Source organism: Typopeltis vanoorti, chromosome 3, assembly GCF_054136105.1.
Source record: "Typopeltis vanoorti isolate ZY-2024b chromosome 3, IOZ_Tvanoo_1.0, whole genome shotgun sequence".
NCBI lineage: Eukaryota > Metazoa > Arthropoda > Arachnida > Uropygi > Thelyphonidae > Typopeltis > Typopeltis vanoorti.
The window spans coordinates 156461704-156475356 of NC_143551.1; the positions used below are offsets into that span (position 1 = coordinate 156461704).

Genomic DNA, 13653 nt, shown 5'->3' on the forward strand with positions numbered 1-13653 from the left:
TAGCAAGGGAAACTGGATCGGACATATTCTTAGAGGGAATGGAATCATCAGAGATGCCATTGAAGAAAAAATAGACGGAAAAAGACCCAGAGGAAGAGTAAGGAAAACAATGCTAGATGGCATGCTGAATGGAGACAGGTACACAACATTGAAAGAGAAGGCTCAGAAGAGAAGAGAGTGGAAGGAAAGTTTCTGCTACTAAAAGAAGAACCTGCTCAATTGCAGAATTCTCAAGGAGAAGAAGATCATAGCTTATTATTATACAGCTTATTTACACATACAATTTTTTTTAATATCGGTATCTTCATTATTCTTATACACCTTACTGACTGTTTTGTTACATAATCTGCAGTCTTTGATTATGAGGATTATGTGAAGATGAGTGAGGCGAGTTAATCCCACCTACTTCGTAACTTCGTTAGCTTTTGTGAAGAGAGTGGGATTAGCCTTCACTATTTATGTTGTTGTTACTGTTTATGGATGGGATATAGGCATTGGATGCTGGTGATTTGTGATGTGTATATTTGTGTTAATGGTATATTAACTTTGTTGGTGTGTTTTCCAGAGTTTGTGTTTTAATATTGTGTAGTTATCTATGTGTTTTAAATTTCAAGGTAGGTTGTTGAGTAGCGTGGGTATCTGATGTGATCTTACCAAAGAACCATATGAGTTGTTGAAAGGTGTAGAGATGTAGAGACTTGTTGTGGATCGTTTATACGATATGTGTTTCTGTTGTATCGATAGGTGATGTTGAAGTAATTCCTTAGTAATATTATATAGTGTTTCAGATTTTTATTGCTCAGGATTCTGTGTATCGCCATGTGGTGGTCGGATATCGGCTGTTGTGTATAAGGTGTCCAAAGTTCTCACAATTTTCCTATGTAATATTTCTAATTTTGTTAGGCGGCTGTTTGATGTGTTTGCATAGACTGTTATAGTCTATGCAATATGCGTATCTGAGTAGGGATTCGCAGATACCGTGATATAGGAGTTTTGTTTTATGTTGGATGGAATCATGTCTTTTACTTCGAAGAGTTTTGCAGCGATAATGCGGAGTTTGATATGTGGGTATTCTATATGTTTTGTCCATTTAAGGTGGTAATCTATGTAAAGAACAAGGTATTTTGCATGTGTTACAGGTTTGATTTCGGAACAATGGCATGTGTTTTTGTTGTTAATGCAGCGGTATGTGTGATTACATACACATTGTGTATTATATATATATATATATATATATATACCAACCTTTTCGACCAACCTTTTCTGGCATATATATATATATATATATATGCCAGAAAAGGTTATATATATACAGTATATATATATGTTAAGAATACCAAGCAATTTTTTAAACCTGGTTTTACTCCATTTCCCAAGTAAGCAAACAGACAAATAAGTCAAGTTTGCGCCTGCAAGTGATGCAAGTCTAGCTGATCCTACAGGTAGTGCAAGACCAAGGCAACTCGTGGTAAAGGTGGCATGAGCTCTGATCACTAATCTTTACATGCGCTCTGATCACTAATCTTTATATTTACCCTTAATGCCAAAACACATCTCCAAGAAGGAGATGCATGATGTTTTGTATTAAAGGCAAGAGGCCACTACCCAGACCGGTTTCGACCTTTATTGAGGTCGAATGGGAGTTCATGCCTTTCATCACTGGCCTCTTTAGATTTAAAAAAAGGTTGTGCTGAGAGTCAGCTTGATAGTGAGAGAGGAGGAGAAAAGATAGAGTGGATAGCAGTAGATAGTTAAAAGAGGCCTCATTCGATCTACTTGGCCTGACTTAAATGTCAGCACCAAGCAGATCTCCGACATTATCTCCCTCCATCCGTTCTTTTCAGCTTCTCCCGGTCAGTCACCTCTTCAGGAGTCTGCCCGAGGAAAGTGGGGAAAAACAAATGAAAGAAGCCCCACATGAAAAAGAGGAACTGGTAAATAACCTTTAAAATTACATATAACACTTTGTAAGAAACTAGGAAAATTCTGAAATTTCAACCGGAATGACCAGTTTAATACTGAGAAGAGCGGGGGAAGAGCCTGGCCTGGGTGATGCAGCCCACAAGGAGCTGCACCGCCTCGGTGTAAGCCTTCGCAGCCCAGGTTCTCAGGATACCCCCTCCTGTGTGGAATAGACATAGACCTTTTTTACAACAAAAATTCTAATCTGAAAGAGGACAAAAAGAAGAAAAAACAGACCAGATTTTTTTTTTTTCCCCCTCTGGCAGATCGATACTAGGAGTCGACTGACTTGTTAGGCGAGGTTTAAATCCTCCTGCTGTCTATTGTTGTGGGTTTTGATGATGAGATCTGCTAATTTGTCTCCACGGACGTAGTTTAGCATGTAGAGGCCTCTGTGCAGTGCTAGTCCCACGTCGTCCTCTGCATCGATAAGACCAATGATCTTTTCAGGAGTGATTTCATCTATATTATCGACAAACACGTCGTTCCATTCTGCACTGACGACTCTTGGCCCGTTTTTTCCTGTGAGTATCAGTTGAATGTCTCCGAATGTTTCTATTGCTTTTCGTAGTCTCGCCTCCTCCTCGGGGAAATCTTTTAAGAGATGCAATATAGGTGCATTGGCCTTTGCGTGAAGGAACTTTGTGGGTTCTGAAGTTGACTTTATTTTTCCAACTTCAGCTGGTTTTGGTTTTTTTTATATTTACTTCTTCAGGGCTAGCTGGCCTCTTTTGTGTGCTTTCTGCATTGTTGATTTCCATATCTACTGCCTCCGTGTCTTCGTCTATTGTGACTGCAGTGATAGTTCCTGTTTGTTGGTGCTGCTGGTTATTTTCGGTTGCTACAATTGTAGTGGCGGTTTGCTCGGTGGCTGGTTCTTTCTGCCTTTTGTCTTTCCTGCTTGTAGGTTTCTCTATTGGTGTATTCGGCAGTGTTTCAGACGTGGCGGCATGATTCTTTCTTGTTGTTCCCTCATGCGCGGCCTTCAGGGTAGGGAACTCATTCTGTTCTGCGCCAATGACATTTTTGGCTGTTGCTTCCGTGTTGGGCATAATACTGCCTCCCAATTTTTCGGCCAGGTTTCTGTCCGGACAGGTGTCCACCTTATGGCCGTTAGTGCCGCATTTTAGGCATGCTGACTGGCACTGTGCTACTGTATGGCCCGCTGTCAGGCAGTTCTTGCATATTAACTTCGGGCACTGGGCCCCAAGATGAGTGAGGGCGCCGCATCTAAAGCATTGCCTCTTTACTCCCAGGTAACTCACCATTACCCTGGCCGATCCTATCCTGACGAAATTCGGAATTTCCGCCTTCATCATGACGGAAAAGGTGACTTCACCAGATTTCCATTGTGGGATCTCAGCGTCCGTGCCAACTTCGATATCCCGAACAGCTCCCCATTTCGAGAAGACTTTAGTTATGATGTCATTGTCTTCTTCTAAGTATTCAAGCGGAAAACGATCTATTCTTACTCTTTTGACAAAGCTTCCTACCACAAAAGGTTGAAAAATTTTTGCCTCGCACTCGACTCCTTTCAGAAGTTTTTCTCTAGTTGCAGCGTCTTTGCATACAACTTGAAACCTTCCCTCCCCCATAAGGGGTGAAACCAGAAATATTGTCTGCCCCGACGCAGTCAATAATAGCCCTCGCAAACGTCCTCTGGTGAAAATACCAGTATCTATTTCGAACCCGAGGGTTCTTACCCTCGGTAAAACCGAAGACATTATTTAACGGAAGAAAGGAAGAAGACTTTCCAAGGATAGTCTATTCCTATAAAATAGCGGAATGCCGTGTATAGGCCTAAAAAAAAAAAAAAACCACAAAAAGAACAAAGGAATCTTACCAAGGCAGGACTTCAATCGGAGCTCTCTTTTCGGTTCTCCTAAACTGTTGCTGGAATCCGCTGGAACAGGTTTGAAGAAGGACTGGAACATGGAGCTTTCTCTCAGGACCGCTGAAAAAGGTCTCATCAGTGGGAGCTAGGCTAGAAATACCAAGATTTAGTAATACAGAGCTCATAAGTATTTTACCAGAACAAGTTGCCATAAGGTGTTTTAACCTTATTAAATAAAAATCTCTGGAGGAGATATAAATGTAGAAAGTATTTTACCTTGGGTATAATAAATGTTAAGAATACCAAGCAATTTTTTAAACCTGGTTTTACTCCATTTCCCAAGTAAGCAAAAAGACAAATAAGTCAAGTTTGCGCCTGCAAGTGATGCAAGTCTAGCTGATCCTACAGGTAGTGCAAGACTAAGGCAACTTGTGGTAAAGGTGGCATAAGCTCTGATCACTAAATCTTTATATTTACCCTTAATGCCAAAACACATCTCCAAGAAGGAGATGCATGATGTTTTGTATTAAAGGCAAAAGGCCACTACACTGCCTTTAATACAAAACATCATGCATCTCCTTCTTGGAGATGTGTTTTGGCATTAAGGGTAAATATAAAGATTTAGTGATCAGAGCTTATGCCACCTTTACCACAAGTTGCCTTAGTCTTGCACTACCTGTAGGATCAGCTAGACTTGCATCACTTGCAGGCGCAAACTTGACTTTTTTGTCTTTTTGCTTACTTGGGAAATGGAGTAAAACCAGGTTTAAAAAATTGCTTGGTATTCTTAACATTTATTATACCCAAGGTAAAATACTTTCTACATATATATATATATATATTACACATTATTGTGTAATATATTGGTAGAAGTATGTTGTGATTTCATTTAGGTCTTGTTGTACTTTGGAGAGAGCCGTGTCGATGTCTGTGTGGATTGCTAGTAGTGGGGTGTCATCTGCGTACTGAAATATTTGACTTATTATGGCCAGATTATGAATATAGTTAATGTACATGTCGAATAGAGTAGGCGCCTTGAGGGATACTGTGTTTTATTTGTATACTCCGACTGTGACATGTACCTATTTTTGTTACTTGTGTTCTGTTTGAGAGATAGTTCCTGAACCAGGTATGCAGTGTTCCTCTTATACCTATTGAGTAGTCCGGTGAGTAGTATGTCATATTCAATAATAATAATAATAATAATAAAAGTTTATTGTTATTAATAAAAAATCAATAAATTATTATTTCACAAAACCAATACGGCTTTCAGAAATTTCTCATAATTTAAGAAAAATAGGTACGAATTATAGCTTGGGTATAAATAATGCTTGAGGGTAAAATAAAACTGTTTATTATAAAATTTTCGCTCAAGCGATTCAAATCTTCCATACCTCAGTATGAATAAATTGTAATAGATATAATCAAACATAACAAAAAAACGGGATGCAATATTACGCTATGCAAATTGTGAATTAGCACAGAGCTACACATTCATCTTGTACTGAAGTCCTAGAGAATAAATTAATAAATATTCAATTGGCAGTGTGTGAATGTATTTTATTGCGTGTTTGTTGCTTTATTTACCCTACGTCTTCCTTCATTAAAACTATTACCAGAGAAAGGTATGTCATATTCATCAATATTCTGGGATTCTGCTGGTATCAGTTTCCCTTCTTCATTGTTATGCAGGCAACAGGATTACATTCAGAAACGAAGACATTATCAGTATTCTGATAATATCTTCGCTGCATGCACATTCACTGCATCCTTAAACCAGCACAGAATCAATATCGATTTCGAATGTTCTCTGAAACGTAAATGTGATTTGCCTGCTACTTAAAGACAGGGATAAGGCCGAAGATAACGTTGATTCGTCGATAACTAACTACATACTCATCCTACTACCGTTACAAAGGCAATATTTGCTGCCACGTCATTGTTATTATTTTATTATTATTATTATCATTATTATTATTTTTTTTTCTCTCTCGCTATCTCACTCTCTTCCTAATCATTTTAGTTTTCTTGAAACATTAAAACATTTATTTTATATGCAGTTTTCCTATCAGGTATCAGATCATACTTCGCAAAATACCTGGTGATAGATTCGGCTATTCTTAAAAATTTCGTAATCAGATACCTGATATGTATCGTCAAGGTGATGGTACTACACATGCTCAACAAAATTAATAAAACACTTAGAAATGTGGTTTAACTCGTACAGTTTGCGATGAAGCAACACAGAATTTGGCATGGGTGTACAATGAAGGGAGGAGACAACAGAAACGTTGGTCAGGGTATAATGATCTTTACATTAGGGTGTATAAAAAAACATCACATAACAGAAATCAACATAGTATGCTCGAAACCTTGGTCAAATAACATCAGCACGGCATGTGATCCCTCGCTAATAACTAAACAAGCCTGGTCGAGGTGGATCGTGCTCCATATGAGGGTATCTATAATATCTGTGGCAGAAAAGCCCATTATTTCACCAGAGCAGACTGTAGCTCACTAAGTGATTGAGACGATGGCTGTCAGTATGCAAGGCGTCTCACACATGTTCGATCTCATTTAAGTCTGGTGATCATGTTGGTCACGGTAGTTGTTGGATAGTTCAGTTTCAAGTTCGGTGTTGTATACACACCAGATACTCACAATGTCTTTGAAACGTATCCTTGAACGTCGTCATCCGCGATCCATATGACAGGGAAGGGATGAACAGAACGAGGATATTGGATACCTAGCATGGAAACAACACCCCTTCACAACTCTGGGTCGAGAATTTAGGCCGTATTTCGTTCAACTAGAAAAGGTATGATTTTTACCCGGATCCCATTTGTGGAAACAGGAGACACATGAAGTTCAGATTGGACTGGCTAAGAGAAGCCATATATTGAGAATTCCAGTCATTTTGTGGCGTGCACGCGCACACGCGAGTGCGTGTGTGTTAGCAACAATAATTGTAATATCGCGTTCTGAAGTTTTTTTATATTTTAAGGAATACAAAAAATTATTTTGTCTTTAGTTAAGCCGGAGACTTTATTATCATGATAGAAAAAGAGAAATCAAAAGAAAATCATGGACTCTTCGGGGAAAAAAATGCAGATAATAAAATTAATTTTTCTTTGGTGCTTCTAGCCAATAGTTACAATCCACTTTATGTTTCTATAAATTTTTTTTCCCGAAGAATCTTGAAATACGAGTCCTTAGTGTTTATTGCGAGACTCTTCACTTTAGATTTACACTACTCTTCACAAATAACTGTTTGAACGAATTTTGTTCCAGTTAGCGGAGAAGTCTTGCCGGGTCAGTTACTGGCAATCATGGGAGGAAGTGGAGCCGGGAAAACTACTCTTATGAATGTGTTAACAGGAAGAAATCTTCGAAAGGTATCAGTATCAGGTTGCGTTCTGGTGAATGGACAGAAGAGAAATCGGTCTTTTGCTCGTATGATGGCGTATGTCCAACAGGATGATCTATTTGTCGGTACTCTTACAGTACGGGAGCACTTAATATTTCAGGTATATAACATCTCATGATTTGGGAAACGGTGTAATAAAGTAAAACATTGCAGTTTAGAGTAGAGAGTTTGAACATATTTACATAATTTCTCAGAGAATAACTCTGTTTGTTTTCAGTCTTTTCTTAGAATGGACCAACATCTAACGAACGAACAAAGAATGAATAGAGTTGAAGAAGTTCTAATTGAGGTATTTGTATTTTTATTCTTAAACATAACTTCATTTCATAAAAATGCAATGTTTTAATTTTTTTTTTAAATTCTATAAAAAGAATCCATTACAAGGAATATTTAGATTAAGAAATGATGGAATGCATTAAAGTAACGACTGGTTTTTCATATTTAAATGTAACCATGTAACAATGCACATTGCTTTTTTTTTATCTTACTTTCACAATACGTATTACTCTTATCCAAATAAATAAAGCGAAAAGAAAAGGAAGATGTCATCAAAAATACGCAAACAACTTTATTTTGAATACAAAAAGTTCGAAATCCGACGATCAATTAATGCTCTTTTATGGAAAGGTCATAATAGGTACACAAAGCTGCATATGCTTCATGCTGTAATTGTACAATGTAAAGGGTGTAACAAAAATTGTAAAAATATGTTTCTCAGTAGGAAATGATAAAAGTCAATGTGTTATTAACCACATTGACTTTTATCATTCCATATAGGGTTTTTTCTCCTGTAAGAAACTTATGTTTATATATTGTTTAATATATGTTTAATATATGTTTTTAATTGCATTTTGGTTAAATCGGCCGTTGGACAAGAGAAGTTACAAGAGTAGGAATAGCAACAAAAGTATTTTACGTTAGGTAACCGTGACATACTGCAGAAACTTAATCTAGAAAATAAACCTAGAATTCTTAAGGCCTCCATTAAACAGAGTGTCGGTTGTCTCACAGTTAGAGATGAAATTCATTTATCATCTACAGAAGGCATTCCCATATGCAAACTCATCATCTAGTAGAGGAAAGTAGAGATGATCAATCAGTCATGAGAGCAACATATATAGGTATGTGATGATGATGATGATGATGATGATGTGTGTGTGTGTGTGTGTGTGTGTGTGTGTGTGTGTGTGTGTGTGTGTGTGTGTGTGTGTGTGTGTGTGTGTGTGTGTGTGTGTGTGTGTGTGTGTGTGTGTGTGTGTGTGTGTGTTCTATGACTAATTATTCTGAGTTACGGATTAAAATTCGAGTTCCTTCAGAAAAACGAAAATCCAATTACATGCGTCGAACTTTAACTATCTCAGTAGTCCACTGGCAAAAGGCCTAGAAAACGCTTCTCTAATCGGTGACTAGAATATGAACTACACGTGTTCATCCTTTAAATCTAGCATATTGGTATCTTCCATGACGCTGCACAAAATCATGGTTTTATGTTGTTTTATGGTGCATAAAATCATAGTAATATATAGCATTTATACTATCATCAGGATTACTAAACAACATTCTACTCTTATACTATAAAAGCAAAATCCATAAAGATGTTGACTAGTTGTGAAAGTTGATTGAAAACACTCGTGAATAACAAAGTGCTGGAAATGGGAAACGAGAATTATTTCAAAAGCAACGTAATATTTGTGTTATTGAACAAAACAATAAAGAATGACGTATACTTTGATTCTTGGGTAAAGTGCTCTGACGTAGATATTGCGTAGCCTAAGCATAAATAAGCAAAGTGTGTACAATTTCACATATGAATATCTCCATGCAAGGACGCGAGAATAAACAATCCATGACTGCGTAGGATGTTTGTTATAATGCCGTCACATTCCCTATTAGTTGACTGACAACCCACGTCAGCATCATTATTATAAACTTGTATTAATGCCAGTGAAGCGTCCCAATGTGATCTTACATCTAGAAGAATTATTTGCAGGTTTTCTTGTATTTTAGATAAAATGCTGAAGGAAAAAAAAAGTCACAAAAAATAAAATATTTTTTTTGACAAAATTTATTATCCTCTTCATCACGTATACAGAATATTTACAAATATAGAATTGAAGTATTACTATTACATTTTTGTTCATTACAAATACTCAGTACAGAATGTTATGTAAATATCTTATTAAAATATGCATAAATAATAACATTAATAATGTATTTTACATTTTTTTCACATACATATTTGCAATGATTCCTTTAATTTGTTAAGAGAGAGATATTTTTCATCTTAACGATATTGGTTGTGGAATAATTTTATATAAATATGCATAATTTTTTTCTGCATTTTATCATTTACATTTATATTTCACAACAATCTATTTTCAATCTGCAGTTCATTTTAATTCACAAATTATATTTACAGTTTCTTTTTTGTTATCAGTAGGGAATGCTGAATTGATTCATTTCACTTTTTAACATTGCTATTTTTTAAAAACAATGATATTTTTTTTTGCAATTTCAATTTACGCTATCAGTTTCTTTTCTGTTAACATGCTATAGGAATGCTGAATGAATTCATTTCACTTTCTTAACAATGCTATTTTTAAATCAATAATAATATTATTATTTGTTTATTTATTAATAGTAAAATAACTATCTATCAAATAATATACATAAATATACAATACAATTTAGGAAATAATGCTACAATTTCTCACATGTGATTCAGTTCAGATTTCAATTCATATACTTTGCACTGCGTGCTATTCATTTAGTCGAACAATTCATGTAATATTATTATAACTATCACAGGAATAGTTTGCAATTATAGTTCACGCTTTCACAGAGTGGTTAACATTATTACCTTTTTCACTTTATATATAGACGCTATCTAAAAATAATTGTCTGGACACTTTAGCAATTTACAATTGATACCAGTAGGCGAATCCTAATATCGGGTATGTCCACCTTTGGCTTTGATCACCTCTTGCGCCCTTTAAGGGAGGCTTTCCACCAATGTGCAGCAGACGTAAGGTGGAATTTGTCTCCATTCCTCCATAAAAGCAATACAGTTCAGCGACAGATCGAGGACGTGATGCTATGGACCTCAATCGCCCCTCCAATTCGTCCCACAGGTGTTCGATGGGGTTGAGGTCAGGACTCTGCACAGGCCAGGGCAGTCGTTTAACACTCATCTCTTCATACCATTCCATAACAGCGTCAGCATTGTGACATGGGGCATTGTCGTCTTGATAGTAACACAGGTCCGTTCCATAAAAACGCCACAGTGGATGTTTGTCCGGAATATCAAGGAATAGCACGGATAACGACCAGTGGTCCCACTCCAAACCAGCTGAATGCACACCGCACCATTACTCCACCACCAAACGTTTAGCACAATTTCATATATAAAAAATTTACCGGCATATTTTATTAAAAAGCAACTAATGAATCCTAAATTACCGTATTTGCCGGTAATTACCGTCCTACACGGTAATTACCGTAAATTACCGTGTAGGACGCATCCCCTTTTTTGTACACATTTTTTAGGAAAAAAACTTTATCGCTAAATATTATAATGAATTGACAGTTTTTCAAATATAAAGTAATAAGTAGGTCTACTTTCAACAAATACCTAATCTAACTAGGAAAGAGCATCTACCTTTTAATCCTCAAAACCCAGAAATTCATCTCCAGAGCTAAATGAAGAGGCACTTGAAACCTCTTCTAAATCAGAATCTGAGTCCTCATACAACAAAGTGTCCTCTTTACCATCCAGTGCATTACTAATTCCACACTTCTTAAATGATTTAACCACTGTCTCAGTTTTCACAGCATCCCATAAAGCTTTGACCCACTCAAAGAAACTGAAGACTGAAATCTCAAAAGCTGAAGACTGCATCCAGCTGTTCCACTTCTCCTTCATAAATCCCTTAAATGGTTTATTAATACAGACATCTAAAGGTTGAAGTTCACTAGTTAGACCTCCTGGAATTACAGCTAACTGAGTTTTCAATTCCTTGAGTTTATTTGTAACAACGTCTGTTCTGTGAGAACGAAACTGATCCCATACTAGCATGGCAGGCTTCTTCAACAGTCCACCAGGGCGCCTAGACCAAATTTTATCTATTCATAACTTCATCCCTCCTCCATCCATCCAGCCTTTTGCGTGAACATATACAAACACTCCTTTAAGCAGTTTTTCTTTGGGTAGCATCTTTCTTTTAAAAGTCAATAGTGGCGGCAATTTTGTCCCATCAGCAGAGCAGGATAAAATAACCGTGTAGTGAGTTTTTTCGTTCCCGAAGTTTTAATAATAACACTTTTAGTACCCTTATAATCTACAGTTTTGTTTAAGAGCACATCAAAAGTCAGGGAACCTCATCCATGTTTCCTATTAGCGCAAGTTCAAAATTTTCTCGTTTCCTTGCGTTAATGACGAATCGATGAAATTCAATCATTTTTTCTTCATATTCAGCTGGCATCTTTTGTGATATTTTTGTTTTAGTCCGCATACATAGCTGATTTCTCTTCATGAATCTTGAACACCATGATATTAATCCAGTAAAGTTGGCGATCCCTCTGTTAGTGGCTATCGCTTTCACTTGATGAATAATCATTTTTGTAGACACTGAAGGTCCCACTTTTCTATGGTCAAAAATCCAAGTATTCAGTTCTGTCTCAAGTTCTGGCCATTTTGCAGTTCTACTTCGTAGGTTATGTTTATAGTGAGTTGCTTTTTTAAAATCCTCTTCCTGATTCTGTCAAGTTCTTATCATTTTCTCAGTTGGGGGTGGTCCGAAATGCCTCTCTGCAGCCCTGTTTCCATAGTCTTTAGCATACGCAATCACACGTAGCTTGTATGCAATATTGTAACAATGCCGACATTTTTCAGCCATAATTTGCCAAGAAATTTAGAGAAAATTTAACGGCAGAAATTTATCACCGTTCACAACTGCGACAACAATTGGAAAGTTTAAACGAACAGGACATAGCTATGATCGTCGATGACAGCGCATAAGCATCCACTGAACTCCATGTCATGTTTCTCAAAGTGTGATATGCATACCTCCCCCAGGGGTACGTGAAAAGTCTTCAGGGGGTCTGTGGCAATTTTTGGCTATGCATCATTAACGCATAGAATAAAATCCAATGTATCCGTGAAGTTCGAGATCGTAAAACGTTCCTATTGTATCACTGATAAGGTACAGAGACATCTGCGGGCTGTGTAATATGTTTCTCAGCAAACAGTGCAATTAGAGACAATTGGGATAAAAACGGCACTAACTAATGAATCCTAATGTCACTAACTAGTTAGTGTCCTAATGACACTAACTAATGTCCCCCTCCCACAGAAAATGCTGTATGACTCAAGCAAAACCATATGTTGCCAGTGCAACATATGGTTTTGTTTGAGTGAACGTGTTAAAACAAAGAAATATATAGTGAATGTGTTTCAGATATTATATAAGGAATTCAGTTGAAGAGAATTAGCATTTCAACTCAACTGTGCGTTTGTGTTTGTCATTTAGTAGCACGATCTTTTGTTAATACCGCACGAATCATATGAACGCGGATGTCTGAAGTTTGAGAAACGCTGCTCAACATAACTGGAATGCTCTCACACACACCGCAAAATATCACAAAAGATGCCATAAAGCAATAAAGAAATCGCATAACTCGGAACAGAGAAAATTTCCAGAAATGAAAATAATAAAAAACTGAGTATCAGCGTATAAGATTTTCAGATCTATTTTTTCAGAGGAAAAAAGTGCATATTATACGCCGGCAAATACGGTATTTTATGGTATTTCTGTTAAAAGTAAAAAAATCATAAAACTAACAAATTACATACATTTACCTTTTTAAAATGTATTTTTTGTTTAAATTTGTTTCACTATAAATTTGCAATTCATACCTCACTCAGTGACTCACCAGACACAGGGGGAAACTAACCTGTCACTGTTCAGAAATCGCAAAATGATGAACCAAAAACAGGAACGCTTGTTTTATTGCTGCAATAAAACACGTGTTCTATGGCTACCCCACCCTGGGCCGAAACAGGCCAACCCATAATAAAATTTTAAGACAGAAAATGCGTCCCAGGGTCGAAAATGTAAGATTACATATCTCAATCAATTTTACGATTATAATTTATGGAATTTTTTAATCGATCCCGGGGCTATTGCCTCGTTTCCCCTCCCCCTGCGGACGCCCATGACCATGTGATTGCATTTTTATCGATGTATTGGAGAGGACATAGCACATCAGCGCTCATCTTAATTGGTCCAATGCAATTAATTGCACGATAACTTCTGCATAGAGTAGAGAAACAATCTGTTTGTTTTAGGATTTATTAGAAAACAACAATGAAGGAGAATGCTATATTTGATTGGTATATTTGAAATACTCAAAGATGAAAAAAATATGTGAA

The 13653-nt window shown here is 36.8% G+C and overlaps 1 protein-coding gene across 1 annotated transcript in view; it reads left to right on the forward strand.

Moving 5' to 3' along the window:
• LOC150108691 (protein white-like) overlaps positions 1 to 13653 on the forward strand; it is a 172382-nt gene that overhangs the window by 7110 nt on the left and 151619 nt on the right. Inside the window, exon 2 of the mRNA XM_090390509.1 lies at positions 7088 to 7323. Coding sequence (XP_090246635.1) covers positions 7088 to 7323 — 236 coding nt within the window. The remainder of the gene's footprint in view (positions 1 to 7087; positions 7324 to 13653) is intronic.